This window comes from Suricata suricatta, chromosome 10, assembly GCF_006229205.1.
Source record: "Suricata suricatta isolate VVHF042 chromosome 10, meerkat_22Aug2017_6uvM2_HiC, whole genome shotgun sequence".
Classification (NCBI taxonomy): Eukaryota; Metazoa; Chordata; class Mammalia; order Carnivora; family Herpestidae; genus Suricata; species Suricata suricatta.
The window spans coordinates 119087407-119115208 of NC_043709.1; the positions used below are offsets into that span (position 1 = coordinate 119087407).

A 27802-nucleotide genomic window follows, 5' to 3' on the forward strand; every position below is an offset into this window, starting at 1 on the left:
TCCTTTATTCAACTCTTTTTAACCTCCTTCTACCATGGCTGCTACGGAGGAGGGAAGGGGGGTGCCGTTTCCGTGGCTTCCCACCTCCGATCTGTACTGTCTCTAAGCAATTCCAAACATTCATTACTCATAAAGAGAAAGGCTCATTCACTGTTTCCCTTAGGAAGACTAGGTTCAAAGTAACACAACAGATTGTCTACTTTTTTTTTTTCCTTGTTCTGCAGTTAACTCCTTCAGGAAAAAGAATCCATTCGGAATTAAAGACATCAAGAAAGTCTCTGTATGGGAGAAATACCAGCGAACACACACACACAAACAAAACCACATTTCTCCACACTCTGATTATTACTCCCACTCAGTGCTAGATTGGAGAGAGGGTTTATCAAGCATAGATGTGATGGAAACCTCATGTTCTCACGACTCTTTGGAGTTGGATACTTAATTAAAGAAAATTTGCCAGTTCTCCTCAAAATGTTACCACATCAGGAGAAATAATCCTGAGACTATCGTGTTGATCTTTTTCCAATATAACTGACGAAACACTAGAGGTCAGTCATTTACAATCCTATTTGACTCAACCTCTTTTCCCATTTATCTTTCCTAAGTCATCTAGTCACAGACTGCAGAAATGCCTCCTCACAGATACTGCTGTTAACACTGTGCTTTATAACGCAGCATAAACTGTAGCTTGAAACGCTCTCAGAAAGAGACTATATGATTTTTCAGCTGGAAAATGAATCGAGTGCATATCTCACTCTGTGATTTCGTAAGTGTCTCTGTTGAACTGATCCTACTCAAAAATAGTTGAAATTGATTTAAAATCACTTACCAAAGATATTACATTGTATAGAATCAGCTGGTAAACTTTACTTATTTTTTAAATGATATTCAACAATTTATATCTAACACACCTCTCAGGAAATAAAATAATGGAACTTCTAGAACAATTTTTCCAGTACTTTCTACTTATTGAATAAAATCTCTCTTTTCAAGAGTAATCCTACATAAATATGAAAGGGCTGGAGTTAAAATATAGACATATCTAATAAAATATGTCAACCTTAGAGTTAATTGACATTGTGTGTAGAATTACATAATTATATAGATATTACCAATGTTTGCTGCTCTCAAAAATATGATTCTCTAATCTTAATGCACAGACTTTTATCTACATAAACAGAAAATGAAAATGCAAGCCATTTTGAAAGTTTGGGGGTGTCTTACCTCAGAAATAAAAGCACCAATATTTTTTACGTGGTTTAGCATGGGCGTATCAGGCACAAACGTACACTTGTCCTTAGACTTTTTATATTCTTCTTTATAATGAATCTAAAAGAGAGAATAATTAACATAAGGCAAGAAAGAGGAAAACCCATTTTAATGGTCCTTTTTTGAACACAAGAATTAGAATTGATTCTAATTAATTAATTAGAGAAAGCCTGTTTACTGAAGTAAATACTCAAATGAGGCATAACGCTCCAAAGCTGACAAATCGCATAAATGGATATCTAACACAGACCTGCAAGAGTGATGAGACCCAGGAAAGAAAGACTGTTCTTTAGATAAGCAAGCATCCACTATCATCGAGGATCACGTGTGGCGGACTCCCTTTGACTATGGGTCCTGTCCACCCGGCACGCTCATCCTAATTACTACACACTCTCATTTCATTTGACAAGTGTCCTAGTTTATCGTAACTTCAAGCCCCTGACTAAACAGTTAAGCCTACAATCAAACAGAAACATCGCTGCCTACCTCTAGGTTTAGACCAAGTAGTCATCAGGACAGATGTAACCAATTAAGATGGAGAGGCAGAAATCAAACAAGTGGACATTCTTGTTAGCATCATTCGACGCTGGATTAGAGGAAGGGGCACAAATGTAGCCATGATGAGCTTCCTTTACTAATTAATTCCACTCAAATCAAACTTCCCTAATTTATGAGCACCCACAGGCCTCCTCCTCTGCCTCCGCTCCCCCAACAAGAGCAGACCGTGCCCTGAAAGCTTGCCGCCTGGTGGAGGAGATCATTCCAGAAGGCCATGGGTAGGCAGAGGCTCCAGACAAAAATCCAGAGACGCCAAGCTGAGCATGCGCATTTCTTCTCTCAAACTCAGTAGTAAAATGAATCAGTCCGTTGCCCGTGAGGAGGGGCCAGAATTGTTACTCTGGGGGAAGACCCTGCATGAACATATGAGCTGAGAGGAAGTCAGGGTCTGTGGACCAGGTCTTGTCCCCACTATGATACTAATTGCCACCCGATCTGAAAACTGGCGAGGTAAAATTTAGGACTAGTAGAGAGGATGAAGGTAATTTGCGAAAAGTTCTATCACCCTGTAATAAAGCCATGTTTGTCTACCCAACACTGGAAATACTTAGGCTTTAAAAAATGTCCCATTCAGATGATAAATTACATGGTCTCCCTAATTATAACCTAAAAGTAACGTTCAGTTGAATACCCACCTAGTTCCTAAAGGACAGGACTAACACTGACCGTGCACATTAGCATTACATAGCGATTTTACCGCCTGTAAACCCAACTGGAGGGACGTGATTCGACCTGGGGTATGAGCAGATATGAACATACTAAGTAAAGTTATTTCAAAATACCGTATCTCACTGCTGTGACTCAGGTATCAGGCGCCTACCACATTAAGCATTTGCTTTCTTCATGAAATCAACATTGGAACATATTTATCTTATCTGAGCACTAAATTACTTTTTTCTTCTCAGAGATTAGCCATAATTTTAGGTCTCTGCAAATCACCCTCCTCAGCCACTAGTAATTAAACCGTTAATGGCAGTATGATAAATAGTAGGCTATTTTGATCATAAGGAGAAAAAAAAAGTAGCCCTGTTATATAATTAAGTGTGAGAGAAAAGAACCTATCATTAGGCTTAAGTTTGGCTCATTATTTTTATCTCTTGCCACCATCTCTTCCCTGTCACATTCTTCACTGAGGTGGTGTGCGCTATGGCTACGGGCCTCCTGATAAGCTCTGACCTGAGCAGAATGTTCAGGACAAGTGCACAGGATAAGGGTGAAGTACTTCCTTCCCTCGCTGTGCAGGCAAACGGTTCCGTCTTACATGGGATCCCCATTCCTTTCTTTGGTCTTTATTGAAAAGATACACACACACTCACACACACACACACACACACACACACACACTCACACATATTATTTGCTTATTGACACTCATATTGTACTTCTAGTGAATTTTACAACATGAGTGACAGGAAGCAAATGACCTTCAAGTTTTATATAAAGAATGCCATGTATCCTTACCTTTTTATACTGGGGTCATAGAAAAAGCTAAATGAAAGGGAACTACACTTACAAGAGACACAAAATCCTAGGTGAAATAAAGTCACTGAGTCGACAGCCACTTCCTAATATGGCCATGGCCCCATTTATTGGATAGATTGCCTACGTGACCCCTTTCTTTCCCAATAACAGAACGCAAATGTATTTATAAGAGTAGCCAGACCCTTGTCTGAGCCTCGAAGGACAAATTGCTCTAAACCAGCCATGGTTTGCTCCCTCCCCTTGGCTGCTGAGCAGCCTCCCCTGGTGCCCAGCTCTGACCAGGGCATGTTTGCAGGAGTCTTCCCAAAAGTGTCCCTGGTGTCTCTGAAATAAAGGAAAGAGACTTGCTGGCATTGACGTTTTGTTCCTCTACCTTTTTCCTTCCTCAGTCACAGCGATGTGGCAGCAGTGATGTCATCAGAAGGTCATCAAACTAATGATGACAAAGCAGAGGGAAAGAAACCTGGGACCCTGACAACATCCACTGTACCAAGACTGACAACATCCACTGTACCAAGACTGGACCTCTTACCTCCAGGTTTCATTATGTGAAAATTACAACCCCACCTACTTGTTAAGTCTCTGTGTAGCAGTTTGCCTATAACCTGTGGTCATCTGTGCTCATAACCAAGATCCTATGCAAGTTACTGTTGGGTTTTTTAATTGATTTTAGAGACAGAGAATTAGCAGGGGGCAAAGGCAGAAGTGGGGAGAGAGAATCCCAAGCAAGCTCCATGCTCAGCACGGAGCCAGATGCAGGGCTCAATCCTACAACCCTGGGATCAAGACCTGAGTCACAGTCTAGAGTCGGACGCTCAACTGACTGAAGCACCCAGGCACCCCCATCCAAGTTACCTTCTAGTTGAGGAGAAAATAGGTGGGCAAAGCTGATGACTTAATAATTATTAAGCTTTCTAGTTCAGGGGGGAAATGTGGGCAAAGCTGATGATTTAATGATCAGTAAGACACTCCAAATACTTAAATTCTGCTCTGACCATGCCTATTAATCCTGCCATGTGTCAACCACAATTAGAGTTAAATCAGTTCAGTGGTGCTTCCTCTTCTTACCCAGTCTCTTCCACTTGGTATGAGATTAGCTAATGGCTGAATGTGGAGGACAAAGGCAGAAATGTCTAAGGATATTTCCTTTTTCAGGCACTCAACCAAAAGTACAGAGAAAGTCTTTTCTCAAATGCAGCCATGTTGGCTAAATGCAGCAAACCCTGCAAGAAAGAACTGTGGCCCCGTCACTACATGGTGACGGGTCAGGGGGTGCTCATAAGCAAGGCAACCATCCCAGGCTCTCTTCACACAGTCGGGGCTCTCTCTGGAGGGGTAGCCACAGAATCTAATGTTTTTAGCACTGGAAGGGTTTACCCTCAACAAACAATGTTCAGTGGTTTGGAAAATGTTCTTTCTGCTGCCATGCAAGGGAACACCCTCAGAAGGTTTGAACCAAAACACTGAGTCATGGGCTTTGTGCAGATGTGGCCAAACTCACTCTGTGGAAACTCTGGGTGCCTAATTTACAAGGAACCTACAAGAACATCCCCTTTACCCTAATATTTTTTATGACCATCTGACGAGAGGCCACTAGATCAATGATTCTGATGGCTCAATAGAGTTGATTGGTTTGACGTATTCAAGGACTTCATTAGACAGTTGACTAACAGGCCCAGAGAGAGAGAATGAGAGAATATCTGGAGAAATAAAGAGCATTCCACAGGTAACAGAAAAATAAAAGAGGGGGCCTCAGAGGACCAGGTGTCTTTAAGACTGGGGTGTGGGTTCCTCAAAGGGAAGCCACACAATATGGGCAGGGCAAGTGAGAGCCAGAAACTAGGTGGAGCCAAAATCAAATTGAAAAAATGTCCCATACTGATGTCACAAATGAAGTCACCTGATGTGAAAAACATAAATTTCTTTCTATGGAGAACTGTAAAGAGAGTAGACCTCCCTAGACTCTTCTCTAGACCATTCCTATATAAGATGTTAATAAACCATCTGGTGGAGTGCCTGGGTGGCTCATCCAACTATGGTTCAGGTCATGATCTCACAGTTCGTGAGTTCAAGTCCCACGTCAGGCTCTCTGCTGACAGCTCAGAGTCTGGAGCCTGCTTCAGATTCTGCGTCTCTCTCTCTCTCTCTCTCTGCCCCTCCCCTACTTGCCCTCTCTCTCTCCCTCTCTCTCTCAAATAAAAATAAACATAAAAAAAGAAGTAATTGTTTTGATGATTCCTTGGTAAATATACAAATTCCAAAAGTTAAACCAGTATCTTAAATCGTACTGAATTCTATTTTGAAACAAAATGTGAACATGTATACAGATTAAAATTAGGCCACAGTCTATGATCTAAATATTTAAGTGATACATTCTGCTATGCAGCACAAATCTATAATAAACAAAAATTACTGCCACGTGTTTGATAGGAGTAAAATAACATGGCTTTGGCTTTTGCAAAATGGTAAAAGCCATGTCCCTCAACATGAGGTTGGTTTAAAGTCATTGAAAACTGGGGCACCTGCATGGCTCAGTCAGTTAGGCATCTGAACTCTTGGTTTCAGCTCAGGTCATGATTGTGTGGTTTCATGAGTTTGAGCTTCGTGTGGAGCTCTGTGGTGATAGCGAGGAGCCTGCTTGGGGTTCTCTCTCTCTCCCCTTCTCTCTGCCCTTCCTCCACTCACACTGTCTCTGTCTCTCTCAAATAAATGAACTTTAAAAAATAAATAAATAGGGGCGCCTGGGTGGCTCAGTCGGTTATGCGTCTGACTTCGGTTCAGATCATGATCTCACAGTTTGTGAATCCAAGCCCTGCATTGGGCTCTGTGCTGATGGCTCAGAGTCTGGAGCACGCTTCTGCTTCTGCACCTCCCTCCCTCTCTCTCCTCCTCCCCCCACTCATGCTCTGTCTCTCTCTCTCTCCTTCAAACATAAATAAACATTGTATTTTTTAAAAAACAAAAATAAATAAATAAAATAAAGTCACTGAAAAATGATTGTGTCCAAACAACTCCAATAAAATCACCCACTAACTGAAGTTGCCACTTCAGTGCCAATGGTTTATAGAATTTAGCTCATCCACAATTCTGTTTTAATAAAAAACATAACAATGCTGAAACAGGTACTGTTTCCAGAGTTATGGAACTTAAGGTTTTCAGTGGTAGCATTACTATTACCAATACTGGTGTCATAAATAAGAGTAAAACTAAGATAAACTTTGCACAGAAATCCACAGGAGGAGGAAGTCCAGCAGACTGGCTAAGGCTGAAAGGGCTTTGTGTTCAATCCTAGTCCCCACCGCTTAGCTGTGTGACCCAGCAAGATAGGAGCCTCTCTAAGCCTTCGTTTCTTCACCTCGAAAATGAGAAAAATGAAGGAACTTACATCGGACGCTGCAATGCCTGCCACTTGGTACTCAGTAAATCTTAACTAGGCTGATGCATTCCGTGTTGTCATCATTTTATCATTATTCTAGTTTACAAAGAACTTTCACACACAGTAGCTTAGGACTATTGAGTAACAGAACAAAGAAACACTCCAAGTAAAATTCAATTACACTACACAGCAAATATATGGAAGCGGTATATTCCCACCATCCTCTGGCTCTTTCTGGCAACCACAAGGAGACCATAGGTTATATGCAAAATGGGACAGAATGAATATGGACATGATTTACACACTCAGTAGTTAATAACAGCTAACATCTCTTGAATGCTCCAATGTTCCAGACAGGTCACTGAACACTTCAGATGTGTTACCATTACTTAATCATACTGTAACAGACGTTGCCCTTGAGGAGCTGAGCCCAGTCAGGTTACATAACCGGCCCCAACGTTACTGTTAAATTGATGCAGGCGGATTGACTTCAGAGAACATGCCAGCACACTACCCCGCTTCCCTGGACTGACTGCCTTGGAAAACAAACATTTGCAAAAGACGCTGATGGCTTTGCTCCTTCACTACGACAGGAATGCCGGTATCCGTATCATACTCGCTTTTCTCCAGACCCAGGCGCCTATCGGCTTTTCAAAAGCCACCTCTCCTCTGCACTAGCAACTCGATGACAATTGCTGTAATAAAGATCTAAATGCTCTTCCCCGGAGAGCAATACTTTTTCCTTAGGCTTCTAGAATTCTAGCTTCCATATTTACTGGTTTACCAATACATAATTACTAGTGTGTGGGTATATGTATATTATATGTATAACATATATATCTATATTGATACAATTAGTATAATTTATATACATGTATGTTAAATAATATGTATATATCATTTATATACATATAATAACTGGTTTGTTTTATGTATATATAATAACTGATTCACCAATTATATATACATATAACTGGTTTATTTTATATCTATAATAACCGATTTACCAATTATATATACATATAATAACTGATTTACCAATACATAATTACTAGTGTGTGTATATATATATGATATGTATATATATTATTTAACATACATATATATAATTCTATAATCCTAAAATTCCCTGGAGATATAATAGAAACTGATCCCAGTTAATGAAACCAGGCATAAGAAAAATGCTTCTTTTTACTAATATCATCATCATCTAGTTTAGGGTTCTTAACATGCTGCTCGGTAATCCATGAACCCAAAATTGTAAATGCATGGTATGTATATACAAGTATATATATTTCCCTGGTTTAGAAATAGTTTAGAAAACTACTGCATTTATCAAAGTCCTCAAAAAGTTCCCCAAACTATTTTCTAAAACTGCATTCATTTAGACAGAGATCCTCCCGAAACAAATCACACCACCGTATAAGAAAGGCTTTGAGGTTAACATATTGACTGTGCTCTGAAGTTCAGTGCTTCATGATTTCATGCCAGAGGGACAATGAAACTTGTAAGAGACAGTATTCTGGATTAGGAACACGGAGACCTGCTCCCTACAGAAATTCTCTGAATAGGTGACCTTGAAGAAATCAGTGAAAATGTCTGGACTTAGTTCCACGATCTGGAAAACAACTGTGTTTTCGCAGAGGATTTCAATGTTTTCTCTCCAACTCGATGATTCGGACAGAACAGTGCCACACACAATGCAAAATGAGACAAAAATTACTTACGCCACTTACATCACTAATGAGTTTGGTGCATTTTCTGGCCAATTCCATGCTTAGGTCTTCAATAACAGGCTTAAAGAATACCTGTCCAGAAACACAAGGAAAGGAAACATTTTTTCTAATGACTGATCTAGAGGAACAGACAGCCTTCTCAGCAGATGCCTTCCACTCACCACGTCGTCTTCATTTTCTTCTTCCCCTGTTCTTTCCTCTTCAGCTTCATCTTTTACAGCCTCAACCACAGGCACTCTCATTTTTACTTTTTATGTCTACAGGGTTGTTTTGTTTTGTTTTGTTTTGTTTTAATTCACTAGGAAAGCACCTTTTTCTGTACGTTAGCACTCTCGAGATCTTGGAAGTCTCTGGTGTTCTGGAAGAAATGTCCTTGCCCAGCCCTCCTCCCAATTTAGCTCACACTTCACCCTCCTTATCACAAGCGCGTGTGAGTGGATGGAACAGGACTGCGGAGGGCGGCCGGGCCAGCCTCCCAAGTGGAAATAGCACTTTAACAGGCAAAATTCAGCTTCGTAACCTTTTAAAGTCAACATTCTTTCAACTTGGAAAGGAATCCAAAAGAGACCATTTATTTATATTTCACTAATTTAAGTCATTCATGCAATAGCTTGAAAGAGACTTAAAGATCTTTTTCTGGGAAAACAACTCAGCTGTAACTCTCCAGATCGTACAGTCAGGAGCCTGTTATCTCCAAGATTCCTCAACTCCATCTAAATAAAGCTTTCACTGGAACACAGACATAGCTCTCATCTGGTACAGAGTGAATCCAGATCTTTCAAACTCATTTCATTAACCTAAGTTAAATTTCTTAGGAGACAAACACACACTTCACACATTCTGAAAAGTACTAACTTTAAATTAGCTGCTTAGAGGCAAGTAATTTATTATGAAAAGCCCTTTGAACCACTTCAAAAAATCTATTCTGACATAATTATGACCGTTAATCTTATATTTCTATTGTATTATTTTAATTGTAAACATCATTAAACATGAGAAGTTGCAGTTACCGTGGGTTGATATATCATTTAAGAATTCTAGAAATATCATTGTTTTAAAAACATAATAATCATGCTCCTCCAATTCGTCCTTGTGTCAATTTTTACAAATTCACTAGTTTTTATTCTATAACTTATTAACTTTTTATATATTCCTCAATATGTACTATATGCTTGGAAAAGTTTGGAAAAATAAACTGTAACAGTGTTTATAATGTGGTATGTGTCATTGGTTATATAATTAAGAATATATTTTTCAAAAAAATTCTTTATTGTCAATTTAGGCAATTCTAAGACTCCATACAACTCATAATTTATCATTTTGATTATTCTCGTCCTAGGGTAAATTAAGTTTCACAAAACCATAACCTAACAGTGTTAGATATAAAAATTTATCTCATGGTGAATAACGAAACCAATTATAAAATACAACTTTATTCAAAATGCATTATTCTAAGTAGCCAAGTATAATGCTATTTTCTCTTGATATCATATCTAGTTTTAAATTTTCTTCAAGAAATTGATTTGGCTTTTCCTAAACTAAAAATTTGGACAAGAAAAGTATTCTAAACAGTCATCGTGTATAGATTATTCCTCAGATTGTCTTCCATGAGGCTAAGGTTCCACAGAATACCCTGGAGAAAAAAAGGGTTGTTTTTTTTTTTAAGCAAATGTGCTTGGAAAAACTTGTATACTAATCTCTACCCCTATCACTTGGAGATCCACATGACATAATTACAAATCGGAAGCTTCCAAGAAGACCCACAGTGAAGGAAACTATTCAGGTTTCCTTAATCCAGCATTTCTGAAACATGAAATCCCCTATTCATCTAATCTAATCTAATCTCATCTATCTACTTTCCTGCCTATTTTTTAATGATGCCCAATGCTCCAGAAAACTTTACATTCTTCTATAAAGTACTACCTAGGGACACATTATCCTACTCCCTATTCTGACAAAAAAATGTTGTATTCTAGAATAGTTGTTGGTCTTTTCATGAAATGATTTGTTAAATTTTATTTTTATTTATTTTAGAGAAAGATACAGAGAGCAAGCAGGAGGTGGGTGGGGGAATGCAGAGAGAGAAGGCGCAAAATCCCAAGCGCCCAATTGGATGCAGGGCTTGAACTCATGAACTGTGAGTTCATGACCTGAACCCAAATCAAGAGTTGGACGCTTAACCGACTGAGCTACCCAGGCGCCTCCGAAATGATTTTTGATACAGGCTAACTTAATGGCATCATATATCCTGCTTACTATCAAAATGCCAAAAGAAGTTCCCCAGGAGTGATGAATTTGGAAACCTTTACTTTTAAAATAACTATGTTATTTTAAACATGGCTGTGCAGAGAATTCTACAAGGAAATTCTCTGTGTGTTATATTTGTCCCGTAAAGGAGCAGAATGTGTGAACTCTGTTTCTCTCAAGTCTTCTGCCAAAAGACTGTTCTAATATTCCATAAAAGATCTATTACATTATCTTTATTTGGAAAAAGGGAAGAGCAATTTCTATGAGCTTTTCTAACAAACTTTTAGAAGCGTAGGGAGAAATTCCTGCCAAAGCTACTTAAGACGATTTGTGTTGTTCACGGTGAAATCTATTCCCGATGGTGAATTACCTTCAGTGGACTTCAGAGGCTGTTATTTTCTCATTTCCCATCATGTAATAAGTTCTCATGGACTCTCCACTGTGCTGGAAGAAAAGAATTTGTTGAGATTATGCACAGAAGTTTTGAAAGCAAAACCAAACACCATATGCAATGCAAACACAAATTTTCCATTTGAGATTTTAGAATCAGAATTTGAAAGCCACAGGGATCCGGAAGAAATCAATCTTACTAAAAGCTCTCTCTTTTACGGAGGACAAAAATGAAGATCAAGAGAAATTAATGATCTGTCTCATTCATAGCGTTATTTAACGGAAAGAATGTCAGGACCAGTACTGAGCTTGGAGCTCTATGTTCCTTCATTCAGATAAGTGTTGCTATGCCAGGCACTGTGCTTGCAGTTAGGGATGCAATGATGAGGAAAGCATACTTTGTGCTAAGATAAGGCAGGAGATAAGAAAAAAAACCCAACAACTATGATTTAACACATGCTGGATGAACTCCTTTATGTATTATTTGGCATGCAACATACATTATTCCTTTTGATTGCATGTATCTTTTTTTTTTCTTTCACCTGTAAGTACAATATAAAATTCATGTAAAGTTTTCTTTAGAACATTTTAAGCCTTGGGGCGCCTAGGGGCTCATCAGGTTAAGCGACCAACTTTGGCTCAGGTCATGATCTCACGGTTTGGTTCATGGGCTTGACCCTGTGTCGGGCTCTGTGCTGACAGCTCAGAGCCCGGAGCCTGCTTCAGATTCTGTGTCTTCCTTTCTCTGTCCCCCTCCCCCGATCCTGCTCTGTCTCTCTCTCTGTCTCTCTCTCTGCTCCCCTCCCCCAGCACCCACTCATGTGCTGTCTCTCTCTCTCTGTCTCTCAAAGAACAACCATTAAAAAAAAAGGGTTTTTTTACTAAAACATTTTAGGCCTTGCACTTTACCACAGCAAAGTTCTGTTGTCAGTAGACCCCAAATGTGACTTGGGGAATAAGAAGAAAGGTCTTCATGGATAGCTATCATGTTTCAAAGTCCCCTATTGTCCTCTTTTTCTTTTTTTTTTAAACGAAGTTCAGTGTTGTGTTTTATTTTCACCTTGGGACACCCCAAAAAGCGAATATCTGAAAAACTGCTAACTCTTTTACTTACTGTATACTTCATACGTTGCCTACATTTTACGTTTGTACCCTATCCTTGCCCTGATACAGAATGAGACCAACGTGGGGTCACGTTTCCAACAAGACCCTCTACTTCCAGGTCCAGCTCTCCCACACCCTCTAGGGCAAATGTTTTAATCCCTTGCCACCCAAATTCTCCACAATTAAAGAGAAAAACCAAATTGCCAGAAGTTGATAAAAGCAAAGCAGTTTAAAAATAGCAAAGGCCCTTACAAACACAAGATTTGTCAACTATCCAACAAAGGCACGCATTTGCAGGAAAAGCACTTGGTGTGAAAGGGTCTTGTCATTTGAAAGGGTAAGACTCTACGACATTAATATGTTTTTAAAGGCCAGAGGGGCATCATTCAGCCCACCAGCCTGGAGGTAGGAGCTAACTTGCGTGGGGCAACACAGAAGTCTTCAATGTGGTTAGAGTTTGAGGCTTTTGTGCAAGTAAATGTGTTTCCATAGCAACTGCCAAGCCCCAGGAGTGACTCCGGTCTCTGGCGACAGAGCCCCTGGCCAAGGAAACTTGTGTTTCATCACCAGCCATGCTGCGCTTTGAGTGCTTCCCGTGTCTTGGTCACATGCATTAAGAATCTCCCAGGATGTGACAAATGTTTCATACTTAATTCACTTTTCCCTCTTTTCTTTCTAGTGATAGAACACACGCTTCCCCCCAGCACAATGATGAGTGGGGACCTGCAAATGAAAACCCATAATAATTAAACTGGAGGTTCAGTTCTGAGGTGAGGAAAACTTACAGAGATCAACTAAATTTTTCCCCTTTAAAAATCCATTCAACAGTTCTTATTACAAAATATTCCCCCTGATTGGTTAGGTCAGAGAGAAAGCGGCTCATCTGACTAGTCTGCCTGCGTTCACAGTCTCACTTTCAGTTGCCTAGGGTTTTTTCGTTTGTTTGTTTGCTTCGTTTTGTTTTGTTTTTTATGACTGTTCCCCCAGAAGGTTCTTGCTTCTCGGGTGAATCCCTGGTCATTTCACATTTGCCTCACATAGTTCCTCATTGTTTGGCATCTGTCCAAAAGAGAACTTTACTAAGAGATGAGGGGATGAAATCGTCTCTTCATACAAGAAATGTAAACTCTCCTGGGCAATTTGTCTTCTTTATAAAAAGAGAAGAGTTCTGCTTAATATTAGCCCAATCTATTTTTACAATTTACATTCATTAAGACCATCTTCTTCTTTTTAATGGCCATTTCATTACTGCTTGTTAATTAGAAATCAAAAGAACACAAAGCAACCTGAATAATTGTCACCATTACTAATTATGCCATTAAAATAAGATTTAATAGAGTGGGGGTTTTTTTTTGTATTCATATTCCTGCTTTCACAAATAGACAGCCTACTCACAAATGAGAGCTATATATCTAAACCGGTCTTGGAGGAGGAGGAAAACAAGAAACTGCAAATCATTTTCCTGCGATGTCCAGGTTGGGTGTGGTTGGAGTGCCAAAAATCAAGTTATCTATTCTTCTCAATGAATTGACTGGGAAGAAGGAAGGGGTATTCTCATTCAGACTCTATCTTAACATAAGCATCCACTGAACTGAAGACTTTGGTTTAATTCAGTGCTTTCTTGAGACATTAGTTCAGTGTGGACCAAAAGGAAGCTATTAATCCTGCAATCACTTCCACAAGCCTTCTGGCAGAGAGAAGCCAGAGGTTTGAGTGGCCCCTGTGTGGCTTGTGACCAGAACCAAAGAGGCAGGCACAGACAGCTTGCTTGTCCCCCAAAAGTATCTCTTTCCTAAAATTTTGTGCGAGATGTGTCAGGAAAATTGCAAAAGACTTTGAAACTGGCACACGCATGTAAAAATCACCTCCTGTGTTATCTAGTGTTACCTTCTGGCTAATCTGGCCTTTTCTCTGGCTTTGAACTGCTTTACAGCACCATAAAATGTTAAAAACTGATAACAACGCTAATGATGCTTTATCCATGCAAATGCAAATTAATTGTGTCCTGGGGAAAAGCAATTGATTATCACCTTGTCAACAGAGCCTCTTTGCATTTATTTGTAAATTCATTTCGGCATCCCCATATCCCTCATATTTTGTGCATTCTTCAAATTCACCTTTGACCCAATCTTAACCTCTTACTGGTGCCCTCATTAATCAATGAGTTACAATCGCTTAAATGTGTTCATGTTACATTTCATGAGAATCATGATCTCACCATTTTTTTTAATCCTTTAAAGATGCAGATGATTTAACTGTCCTCCTCGCTTTCTTTTAACGTTTGCGAAACTAGAAAGGGAGAAGGTACTACTGATGGGTAAAGCCCGCATCTCTCACTTGTGAAATAGAGCTGTAGCAATTTTTGGTGTTTCTTGAAATTAGCTTTTTGTTTTGTTTTGTTTTCAGGTCTGATCTCGCTCGACTATTGGCAAATGCCACATGTGTGCTTGTATATATGTACATTCACACCACACACACACACACACACACACACACACACACACAACATACATATGCACTAGAGCAGAGTTAATTCACCACAGCTGCCAGTTCCCTCTTGAAAAGCATACAAGGCTTCAATAAATGCAAAGTCTTAATTATTTCTCACATCTGGAAAAACTTGAATATGAGAGTGGATTTATTGAAGAAGCTCTTTGCTTGGCTGTCAACACCATATCAAAAGCCAGAGAGAGAGTGTGTGGGCTCGATCACTGTTGGCAATTCTTTAACTCTTCAGAGATAGATAGATGTTCTACCGATTAATTCACAACATGTCCTAAGCAGGGACACGACTTATGAAAACACGGTAAAGTAAATGATTTCCTCATCGCTTATGGAGAAAAGCTGGTTTTGTCATGTTTTCAGGGGGAAAATCATATATTACAGTGTGGAAATAATGAGGAAATCCTTAAATCCTAGGAATAAAGGGGAAGGCTTTGGGATTGTAGAGCACATGAAAAAGAAACAGCCTATAGAATAATAATTTACATAAACATATGCAAAACTAGACCATTTGGCCCTTTTTGGAGACAGTGTAATAATGTTCCTAAAGGGGAAGGAGGGGAGTTATATGAGCTCATAATAAGGAGATTTAGTAGAAACCGAGGAATGGGCAGATCCCTCCTTAGGGAGATATTTAAGCCAGAATTAGGCAAAGTGATGGGGTTTAGGGAATGCATCCAAAGAGCATTTGCAAAGACCCAGAGACAAGAGTTGAACGAACCACAAGTTCAATGTCACTGGAGAATACAGTGGGAAGAGATGAGGGTAGCAGAGCAGGAGACCTCAGGGGGGAGACTGACGCAGTAAATGGCCAAAAATCACTTATCGTAACACGAGAATCTTAAACCAGTTTGAACCATGAACGCTTTACAAAGAACGCAGTTCCTCATCAATTAACAGCGGAAACAGCACCTTTACACCTACCTACTCTCTTCCCTTCATATGCCTCAAATTTAATTTTTGCTCCTTCGTTTTACCATGAGCCAGTTGAAATATTCTCGTGTATCTGGAATTTATGAAAACTCATAGTGAAGAAATCTCTCCCAGGTTTATTAGTTGAACAAAGAAAAATATTAGGGGAAACAGATTTGTGTTATATACACCCCCCAATTAAGTGGAATTTATGTTCAGTGTGTTTATAATACAAATGTAATACTTCCACATTTTTTTAATGTTTCTTTATTTATTTTGAGAGAGAGAGAGAGAGTACGAGCAGGGGAGGGGCAGAGAGAGAGGGGGTGAAAGAGAACCCCAAACAGGCTCCATGCTCAGCACAGAGCCTGACATGGGACTCAATCTCATAAATCGTGAGATCATGGCCTGAGCCAAAAGCAAGAGTCAGACATTTAACCAACTTAGCCACCCAGGCGCTCCACGCTTCCAAATTTCTACAATTTCAAGTTTATTATTAGAATGCACCTCTTTTTTTTTCCTACATAAGTGATATCAATGTTTCTACTTAAACCTTAAGTATCCAATTACTATACCTACATTCACTGAGGATTTGCTTTATCCTGGAATCATGATTTCATCATAGTTTTAGGCCAGGAAAACAACACAAGTGATCCTCACAAGTTCAGGACTTGATGCCTTAATTCCTGTATTTTATTCCAATTGTTTCCATGGGGTTTCTTCATGTATAATGCAAAATATAATATCAAAGTAGAACCATAATGAAAATAAATGTATAATTAAAACAGCTATATAGTGATGTATGAAAACAATTGATACCCTTTGAATAGTGAGAACTAGTTTAACATATTATTCAGGGTAATTTCTGAATACTTTTCTCCATTATTTAATATGTGTGTGTCTCTTCATTCCTTTATTTAACAAAAATTTCTGTGTGCATTTTACGGCCAGGCACTATTCTAATCTCTTCAGAGAATCAATGAACAAAACCAATAAAAATCCCTACCCATCTCTTCTATTTCAATCATATATTCTTTCATCAAATATTTGAATATCTACTTTGTGCCATGCTCTGTACTAAGCATTATGTCCCGGGGTTATTTCAAATACTGAATACACATATGACACTCAATATTCACTCATATATTCAGTTAAAAACACGAATTTCTTAGACTCTGATAAAATTCACTGGACTTATAAAACCTACTTTTCAAGAAAGTAGCAGCATGTTTTAAAGAATTTTTATCAATGTGCAAATAATTGTATAGATATCAATTTTCTATCCTATTTTTAAATTTTTTAATGTTTATTTATTTTTGAGAGAGACAGAGTGTGAATAGGGGAAGGACAGAGAGAGAGGGAGACACAGAATCTGCAGCAGGCTACGGGCTCCTAGCTGTCAGCATGGAGCCAGACATGGGGCTCGAACTCACGAACCGTGAAATCATGCCCTGAACCGAAGTCAGATGCTTCACCAACTGAGCCAGGAGCCCCCCCCATTTTCTATCCTATTTTATACACTCTATCTGTAGATGACTTTCCCCATCCTTTTTTCCCCTCAAATTGTGTGGGAAATTTTCCTTCAGAACCCCAACATACTTGACATCCCTTTGATTTGCTCATAAAGTGGCATCCCTTGGGCAATGTCTATCTATGATGTTTTAACTATTTCAGAAATTATTCACTGGAGCAGCTCTGTCTAGGAGACATATGATGTGAGCCACACAGGCAATGTTTAGTGTTTTAGTTGCCACATTAAAAAAAGAAACACATTAAGTTAATTTCAATGATATATTTGATTTAGCTCAATATATCCAGAGTATATTCATTTCGATACGTAATCAATAGAAAAAGTACTGAGATATTTTACATTTTTTATATGAAGTCCTTGATATCCAGTGCATTTTAATTTTACATTTGCAGTCCATCTCAATTCGAATGAGCTGTATTCGAGAGTGACTACCATTGCACACTACGGCTGAACAGTAATGTTCGAAAACTGTAAACCATTAGCTATTTTTCATTTTACTTGTATATACCTTAAATGTGAAAAAAAATACATTTAGTATTAAACTTCTTAAGAGGAGAGTTTCAGAATCCTAATAAGAAAGCAATAAAAACTGCAATCTAATTTCGTTTCCAGACCTATTTAAATCAGAGTCCTCTGCATGGGAATGTATTGTATTAAAGGTTTAAATTGTTCTTCTAAATAATGAATTAACTCTTTAAATGATGTTTTAATTAACTCCACTGAAGGTGTATTTTCAAAATGCTATCTTGTTTCATTAATGAGAATGACATATTTAAAGTCCCAGCAGTTTTCAGGATAAATAGTCACTCTTTAATTATCTCTCTAATAAATAGATAATTATATGAGTGAATAATAGATATTGACTCCTTATTTCTCTTCCTAAAGACAAAAAAAAGTCCAAATAGTGACTATCTTCCACCAGTCCTCCCATTTTTAGCTCCTAGAACCCAATTTAAAACACACCAGAAATTGCTTATCATTTTGGCTTAGTTATCTAAGCCATTGTTATAAGCAATGTCACAATGATACTTTACTAAAGAGGCTGATGGATCATTTAAAGAACCAAAGTGTCTCACTGAAATGAGATTTCTTTTCTATTAAAAACTTTAAATTTTCAAATTCTCAACAGAAAAGCACTTGAGCAATGAGGGGAAACAGTCTCATTTCTGTTCTACAAAGGACCCCATGGCACCAGCAAAATGGGTATTTTGTAACTTCTAGGATCTTTGATAATATCCAAATGCATTGAAGTGCTTTGAATCAAAAATGCTGTGACATCAAGTGATATCCAAGGACTTAAATTTTACTTGTGTTATCCCTCAATCGAAGCAGTTGAGAACTCTTGGAAGCTCCTCCTACTGGGCACTAGGAGAGGGCACAAAAGCACTGTGTGTCACAGTATGCCAGGCCCTGTGACTGTGGGCTTTACATATAAAATCCCACTTAATCCTCACACCAGCCATTTCACAGATGAGCCCCTGGGCCCTGGAGACATCATTTGCCCAAGTGCTCGCACTAAGAGATATCAACCCAGGTCCTCAGTGCTTCAATCTGTGTAAAATTTATGGAAACAGAACGGTAGAACAATCAGTGACTTATTTCTTTCTGGTAGTGGTAGTATTATTGTTTTCTACCTCCTTTTTCAATTTCCAACTTCAAATTCATGGTCATTATGGGCAGTGATTTTAAGGAAGAGTACCTGTGGTGTGGGGGCAACTGGGTTCCTATGATTGACGAACACAAGACTTCCCAGGAGTCAGAAGCAATGGGTAGAGCAGATAATAATGAAAGCGTTGGGAGCATTCTTGACCTAGCAGGAACCTAATTTGAGAAGCTTTCCTGATTTTTATTCAATAATGGTATAATTATAAGCAGTAGTAAGCTGGAAAAATATTTAACAACCGTCTCTCCCAGAGGAAGGAAGGAAGGATGGAAGGAAGGAAGGACGGAAGGAAGGAAGGGAGGGAAGGAGGGAGGGAGGGAGAGAGGATACTGAAGAAACACAGTTGACTCAGATAAGCTGACATGAGCCAGCAACAGGAAGCACTGTAACAACGATAAAAGCCTATACCTCACAGTAAGTGGACCAAAGGTTGCCAGTAGAACTGACAGACTGATCTTCCAAATTTTGAAACAGGCATTTCAAGATATATAGTCATGCCTCTAATGTTATTCCGTTCCATATCTGCATGCTGATGAAATCAGCAGGTGCTAATGAATGAGATTTCAAATTTATCGGAGCAGCACTTTTTCTTTACTGATCACCATATGCTAAGATCATAAAGTCTGTGTTTGTGGTACTCTTAAAGATAATTCAAGTGCATATACGATACTGCACACACAAATGAAGGAAATGGAATGGAAAATAAAGTAAGAGGCAGATTTTACTGTATTTAAATAGAGCCTCCCCTTTCTACATAGCGGTCTTGATACCCAAAAAGACTTGATGAGTTTTCTTTTAATGGGATTCATTGCATAGGAATTTAAATAGTATGGAGTTTCCTCAAAAAAATAAAAGTAGGAATACCGTATGATCCAGCAATACACTTTAGGGTATTTATCTGAAACAAACAACAACAACAACAACAACAACAACAAAACACTAACTCAGAAAGATACCTGCACCCTCATACCTGCAGCATTAATGACAACAATCAAGATACAGAAACTACTTAAGCGTCTATTGACAGATAAGTGGATAAAGAAAATATGGTACATATATATATACAGCGGAATGTTATTCAGCCATAAAAAGGAAGGAATTCTTGCCATCTGTGACAACGCGGATGTATCTTGAGGGCATTATGCTAAATGAAATAAATACCAGAGAAAGACAAATATCGTAAGATGTCATTTGTATGTATAATCTAACAAAAACAACAACAACAACAACAAATAAATATGGGGCTCAAACTTGTGAACTGCGAGATCATGACCTGAGCCGAAGTCGGACCCTTAACTGACTGAGCCACCCAGTCGTCTCCCTTTAAAAATTCTTTATCATATTTACTTTTTCTTATACAAATAGTCATGAGTTAGGGAAGTCTCAGATTTAAACTTAATCAGAATAAATAGCTAAACTGTAATATCCTATATTAAAATCTTGTATGTATGGGTTTTAAAAAACCTGTAATAGCTTTAGATTTGCTTAACAAACTTTACAAGACTTTTTAAAAGAGATCATCTGTCAATTAAGTGTGGCCCAATTCAAAATACAAAGGTTCCTCTAAAGGGGTAAATTATCTATATGATAAAATCTAATCTTCTGGGATAGTTGCAGAAGACTTTATTACAAAGGGAAACACGCAATTTTATACTTTAGTGCTTTACTTAATTTACTTTTTTATTATACTCTAAGTTCAGTATTGTAGTAATTTTTTTTTTACTTTTCTAAAACAGCAATAATGAATATCCTTTTCAAACAAACTATCCTTGTTTAAATAGCCAAAGGTTTAGATATCTACGATAGAAGGACTAACTAGTTTTCAAAACATCATTGAAAATGTGTCTTTTAAAGTACATTGCAGGCTTTTATGATGTTTGTATTTCAGGGACAGGATTGGTGATTGTATTTGGAGCCATGACTTGACAAAGACTATAACTGACTCATGACCTATGTTATAATGGGGCTTCTGCTCAAATCCTTTCTATTAGACTAAAAACAGTGCACATGCCTGAGATTATATTCCACATTGAAGTGATAGCAGAACTTTATGCTGTTTTCTAGTCTAACAAAAACAGTTTGGCTGACCAGGCAAGAACGACTAAACACCGAAGAGATGTGAAGCCCACTAGATCCTCACCTAATGAACCTTAATCATTGAGCCATCGTTGGCAAAACACATCTGGTGTGCAGAGGGTAAAGAGCATCAGCCACACTGGAGGAGTCTACCATCTGAGTTTGAAACCCCACTCTGCTATTACCGGCCCTGTGGTGGCAAGTGTCATTTGAAGTTTTTGGTCCTTCATTTTCCCATCTGTTAATAAAATTAGGTCAGCCTTTCTAGGTTCTAAGACTGTACAATCATCTACTAATCACTGGGGTGCAGAGTTCAAAGATAAAAACATCATCTATCAACAAATTCTTTTATCAAATCACTTTTGGTCTTGGGAAAAGTGGAAGTGTATTGAATAGTAGACACAGTGGTAAGTCCTTTACATATCTTATCTCATGGCATAGTCATAAACTCTCTAGAAAGCAAATCCTTTCAGGATCCCCAAACTGAAGTTCTAAAAGGTAGAGTAATTTGCTTAAAAGTAACATCAGCAGGACTAGAGTCAAGATCTTCTATATGTTTATGTATCTTCTCCTCATATAAATCCACTGCGAGTATTCAACATGGTGAGTTATACAGCTGGACTCTACTTTTAAAAAGAACCCTTGTGTTTTGACTACAGGTCAGAAAACAACCAGGTATGACTGAATGGCTAATAAAGCATAAGATATTTATGAAACCTATTCCCATACACATCAACAAGTTGTTAACTGTTCCAAAGGCACAGCCTTTAAACAACCACAAGGACACTTTCATAGTCTAGTCTAAAACCTAGAGTATTAGGTCAAGGTGCCTATATATATGAAACTGTAAGTGGGTTCCACACGCACATAAAATTGGGATGTATTCCCAAGGCCTGAGAAATCATCAGTGATGTAGCTATGCTGAGTATATTCGTGGCTATGTGTTCCAAAATCGATATAAACATAATCAGTGGGAAATTAAATTCTGGTAGAGCCAAGAGCATGGCTTTGAAAAGCTTTTAAGCATTTATCTCCACGATGATCTCATGGGGAGTGCAAGCTTGCTTTTCAGGCAATGACACTGTCCAAAGCTCTAAAAAGCAGATATTTACCATACCATTCAATCTGTTGCAAGAGCTTCTTGGCAGTTTGACTCAATATGAGAAAATAAAGTTTTCGTGTCATCACAAAGGGGAAAAAATTGTTATCTTAAGCATGCGTCCCTAAGTTCCCTGTCCCTCAATTTAATTGCACATTCTCTCTCAAGGTTATAATAATAACTTTTATTATTCTTCATCCTAATAGTATTTTAGTTCTGTAAATATGAATGTGAACATGAAAAAATAAAAATCGCCATTTAAAAATAAACAACATGACCAACGCAACTTGATTTTATATTAGTTCTGGTTTATATTTTCAGTTTTATTACCATCTCCTAAAGGAATGCTTGGAGATTGGGGCTTATAAGAAGAGTGAATCAATGGCATTGATGTGTTTGAAGTACAAATGTCTATTGGCTATGTATATATTATTTTCAAAGAATTCAGTATTTGGATCAAAATATCAATATTTGAACAACTATATATAAATCATTATGTTAAGCATTGCAAGAAATATAAAACTGAATGAAATCTAGCCTTTCACAGTTACCAAGAATTAAAGAGTATGCTAAAGCCATTAGAGAATTACAAAGGGCTGTAAGCATTCAGAAGATAGAAGAAATCAGAAATATCAAGGAGACTCTAATCAAGGAACACTGCCTTTGATCTGCACATTGGGAAGATGAGTCCATTTTTCAAAGTGAGAAAAGCAAAGAGGGAAGACAGAGCACAAGCAAAGACAGCAGAATAACCATATGAGGGTCCCCATGAGAAAAAAGTTGGGCGTGTGTGTGTAGACCAAGTGTAGGAGTAAGGAATACATAAAAGGCAGAACAGGACAGCTGCAAATGTCAAGCCAACTATTAAATATATAATTCAATCAGAAATGTTGCATCTTGAGGTTTTAGGCAGAAAAGTGACACATAAATCCAACAGAAAAAGATCAATCTAGTTCCAGTGGACTGACATGAAAGGAAAGAGAATATCAGAGCATTTCTGCAAAAGAGCCCATGCAACAAATAAAGACTGATCCGAGGCTCATGAAGTTGCCAAAGGTAAAGATTTGAGTGACGCTGTAAAGATGGAGGCAGAGGGTCACCTGGGTGGCTTATGGGTTGGTTCAGCATCCAACTCTTGGTTTTGGTTCAGGTCATGATCCCAGGGTTACGGGATGGAGCCCTATGTGGGACTCTGCACGAAGCGTGGAGCCTGCTTAAGATTCTCTCTCTCCCCCTCTGCCCTTCTCCCTCAGTCCATTTCTCTATCTCAAAAAAAAAAAAAGATGTAGGCAGAGGAACAGGTTTTTTTAAAGGTATTTTGAGTTGTTTGACTAGAAAGGGAAGTGCGCTGAGGCACCTATGTTGAATCTAAGATGGAGTTGTTCAGGTCAAGTACAGCCATCAGTTAGGAATGTGCAGTGGTCAGATTAGGGCACCGGCTCGGCTCAGGAAAAGGGGTCCAAGTTCAGAGAGCCACATGCAAATAATGGAGAAAGGACAGAAGACAATTTTCAAAGCCATGTCCCAAAGAACAGCAAATCATCCTCCAAAGACACTGCTGATTATTGATGCTCTAACATAGGAAAAGGTCCACTCCCCAAACAAGGTCTCCTGTGGGACAAAGGAAAATTCTCTCTATTCTGTTTCCTTAACAATCCTCAAAAACTAGACTCCCTTGTTTAATGGGATGCTTTGTTAAAAATATTTATTGGGACACTCTTATAGGAATTAGGAACTTAGAATTATTATCCTCCAAAGATGTATTTAAAACCATTTACATATTCTTGTCTGGTTATAAAATTGATAAATGCTCATGGTTTACTGGAAATAGCAAAAAGCATAAAAACCAAATGCTGGAAATACTGCATCAGGAACTGTTGTTGAATTTTATCAAATGCTTTTTAGCATTAGATGGTTTTTCTTATTTGACTTTTTGATTAACATCAACAGTATACTAATTTCAAAATGTTAATAGATTTCCTAATATCTAACCATCCTTGCACTCTTGAGTAAAATACCACTTGCTCTTGGTAGATTACTCTTTAAATGAATAGGATTTCAGAGCACATGTACCCCAATGTTCATAGCAGCAATGTCAACAATAGCCAAAACATGGAAGGAGCCTAAATGTCCATCACCTGACGAATGGATCAAGAAGATGTGGTATATATTCACGATGGAGTACTACATGGCAATGAGAGGGAATGACATATGGCCCTGCGTAGGAAAGTGGATGCACCTTGAGGGTGTCATGCTGAGTGAAGTAAGCCAGGCAGAGAAGGACAGAAACCATATGTTTGCACTCATAGGTCTAGCAGGAAAACAAGAGACCTAATGGAGAACCAGGGGGAACGGAGGAGGGAGAGAGAGTTGGGGAGAGAGAGGGTTGCAGAACTTGAGAGACTATTGAATGCTGAGAATGAACTGAGGGTTGAGGGGGAAGGGGGAGGGGGGAAAAGAGGTGGTGGTGATGGTGGAGGGCACTTAAGGGGAAGAGCACTGGGTGTTGTATGGAAAACAATTTGACAATAAAATATTATGGAGAAAAAAAAATTAAAAAAAATAAAATCACATGTTCTCATTAAAAAAATAAGAAAATAAAATAAATGAATAGGATTTCATGGCATTTACTTGTATGACAGTATGTATGTAATAATTCACCTTTATGTTCATGACTAGAGCCATTTATGTTCATGAGCTTGAGTTTTCCTTCAAGGCTATTACCTTTTTGGGGTTCTATGCCAATTTATGTACACTTGGAATGGCTCCTCCCTGAAAATAGGACAGACTCAACAATAAAGCTATATCAAACATGTCAACAAATTTACCTGCATGAACCATGCTAAGGTCCCTGGCTCTTGTAAGCCGACTTGTAAATCACATGACCTGAGTATCCAGTCATGGTTCATTAGATCAGGAGCAGACACTGCACTTGGGGAAAGAAAGTGCCCTGGCCATCCAGTGACTAATAAGAATGTGTTTTACCAATTTGAACGAAAAGACAGTTAGCTGTAGATAATCAGATGGTGGTGAGTGCTGGGGCTATCAGGCCAGGGAGACTCAGGCAGGAAGGCGGTTTTCAGTCAGATACTGAGAAGCAGGCCAAGAAACCCCATATTGAAAAACAGAGACAAAGAACCACACAGACCCTAAAAGAGATGGTTAAAGAGATTTGCTTTCTAATGGCTTCACAACTCCCATCATGTCCAACACTCCTGTTGGAACTCTTTGCTATGATATTATCCCATATCCTGCCTATATATCCTTTTTTTCTTAAGTCATTCCTTGGAATCAAACATCCTTAAGACAATATTAGGGACAGGAGGTTTTTAAGAAGCTAATTATTTCACAGTACCTTGTCAAAGTTTTCTTTGGTTATTGCTTTGCTCAGCTTTTCTAATTCCCCTGGCATTGATTCTGGAATTCTACAGATTTCTTTTAAAAATCCATTTCATTTATATTTTCAAGATTTATTAACATAATATGCTCTTGTGGGTTGTGAATTTAATGATAATCTAATCTGATTCTGAACCAGAAGAGACAACTACACATCCAGAAAGATGTTCAAAACTTGAAAGAAATGTATGAGTGAGTAAAAATAATGGAAGGGGGGAATTTCAAACTATCAAGACAATTTTAATAACAGATTCAATATGCACTGATGATTATAGCTCTCAATACTTATTTTTTATATATTTTCTTAATAAAAGTTTTTTAGAGTACACAGCAGGCATCTAATACATAAACTTATCGTTACAATAATATTTCACTAAAAAATACTTTTTAGACAGTTATATATATAAAGCACCAGGCTTTGAAAATTTTAAAGCTGATGTTTTAAATCATATCTGCAAGCTAACAGAACATATTTATATCTAAATAGTAAATGAACATTCTATTAAAAACATAATAATGAAAACTCATTTCCAAATGTTATCAAAATCTTATCACTTAGTTATACAGCATAGTAAGACATAAAAGACTGTCTTTCAATGATAAATCCTTATTAACTAAGTCATCTCTTATTTCAGAAGTAGCTAGCCTTTTATTTCCTAAGTGAGAAGTGAAACATAATGAATCATAAGGTAATTAACCAGCCATCTAGTTTGACAAGATGTTTGATGAGTACAGATTACCAAATGTCAGAATTCTAAAACTACAGGCAAGAACTATTGCTTACAGAGTTCCCAATTTCTTAGTCTACACAACCCTGAAACATAACTGCACCGAAACAGCTACAAAGGAGGGGTAGAAATAGAAAAAAAAAATCAATTTTAAATACAAAAAATTCAAAATGGAGGAATACCTAAAGTCTGATTATGAACTCTTTCTCAGGCAGTTCTGCAGAAAATAATTTCACTTTCAAATGCTCCCTACGAGCCTCTAACCTTGTTTAGGGATGAAATGTGTCCCCAGCTAGAGCTCCTTAAAACAAAAGACTGGTGTATGCCACTGGAGAGATGGCTCTGTGATAGTTGAAACAGGATATACGCATCTTGCACTGCACAGACCCGCAGAAAAAATTATTAGACTACCAACTAATTTTTTTTAGTCTTAACATTAGAGAGAGAAAACCCTAATTTATGGACCTACAGTGGCACATGTATGTAATTTATTAGTAAATATAAAATGTACTGGGAAATGATCTCTGACTTTTATTCATGGATAAGAATGACATGGTGAAAAAGATGAACTCAGTGCACAAACCTAAATTATAAACCTCCTGATGACAGGAATGATCCTGGTTTGGCCTAATAATCCAAGGTGTGCCTAAGGCAGAGGTGATAAGAGCATGAATTTTTACAGTTAAAAATCAGCTTGTGAATCCAAAGTCTGCCATTTTGTTGTCTCCCAGCACACAGACATATATGCCCAATTGGACTTAGAATACTGCCAGCAAACGGGGCCCCTGGGTGGCTCAGTTGGTTAATCGTCTAACTCTTGATTTCAGCTCAGGTCATGATCTCACAGTTCAGGGGATCAAGCCCCACATCAAACTCTGTGCTGTCAGTGTGGAGCCTGCTTGGGAGTCTCTCTCACCCTCTCTCTCTGTCCCGTCTTCCCACCAGCCTCCAAAATAAATAAATAAACTTAAAAAAAAATACCACTAGCAGAACACTATCCTCTATAATGGTCACTAATGTAATTTCACGTTGGCCTGACATATTTAATTCATTTGTCTCTTCAAAACGTCCTCTCTACCACTTGTCCAAGGGAACAAATGTACAACGGCAGTAAAGTTTCCATCTTTCTTACTGATATGTTTATTGATGTCACAACCAAAGTAAATGGTGGGATGTGCACCACGGAGCTGGTTTGCAATTTGAGGCAATTCAGGAAATGGCTATTTTATTGACTTCTGAATGCACACCAAGCTCCACACTACTGACAACTTTGGCCACACATCACCATGTATCACATATCTCTAACTCGTAATTTGGAACAATTTGGATACTGGGGGGAAAAATCACAGTAGTTACTCCAATTTTGATAAAAACCAACTTACAGAGAGGATGTAAAGCCAACATAGGAAAGTCAACTCCCTCTGAACATCATGTAAAATGCCTGAGCAACAAACACGTCCATAAAATGCATTGTTTTTCTGTCTCACGCTAACATTTTATATAATTATTCTATTTTACTTTGGGGCACCTGGATGACTCAGTTGGTTAAACGTCTAACTTCGGCTCAGGTCATGATCTCACAGTTCACAGCCCCACAGTGGGCTCTGTGTTGACAGCTCAGAGCCTGGAGCCTGCTTCAGATTCCAAGTCTCCCAACTCTCTCTGCCTTTCCCCTGCTCATGCTCAGCCTCTCTCTCTCTCTCTCTCAAAATAAAAAATAAATAATAAATAAT

At 38.3% G+C, this 27802-nt stretch overlaps 1 protein-coding gene across 9 annotated transcripts in view; it reads right to left on the minus strand.

Moving 5' to 3' along the window:
- Positions 1-27802, minus strand: part of NEBL (nebulette) — a 355587-nt gene that overhangs the window by 103383 nt on the left and 224402 nt on the right. For 6 of the 9 annotated variants that reach the window (XM_029953722.1, XM_029953721.1, XM_029953724.1 and 3 more), the window contains exons 1-3: positions 8583-8769; positions 8413-8493; positions 1225-1329 (exon numbers count right to left, since the gene is read on the minus strand). The exons of 1 other annotated variant lie outside the window; for it this stretch is intronic. In XM_029953722.1, the coding sequence (XP_029809582.1) occupies positions 1225-1329; positions 8413-8493; positions 8583-8663 (267 nt within the window). In that variant the 5' untranslated portion in view covers positions 8664-8769. Of the gene's footprint in view, positions 1-1224; positions 1330-2462; positions 2482-8412; positions 8494-8582; positions 8770-27802 lie in introns of those variants that run through there. 2 more of the 9 variants (XM_029953719.1, XM_029953723.1) reach the window with 2 other exon arrangements.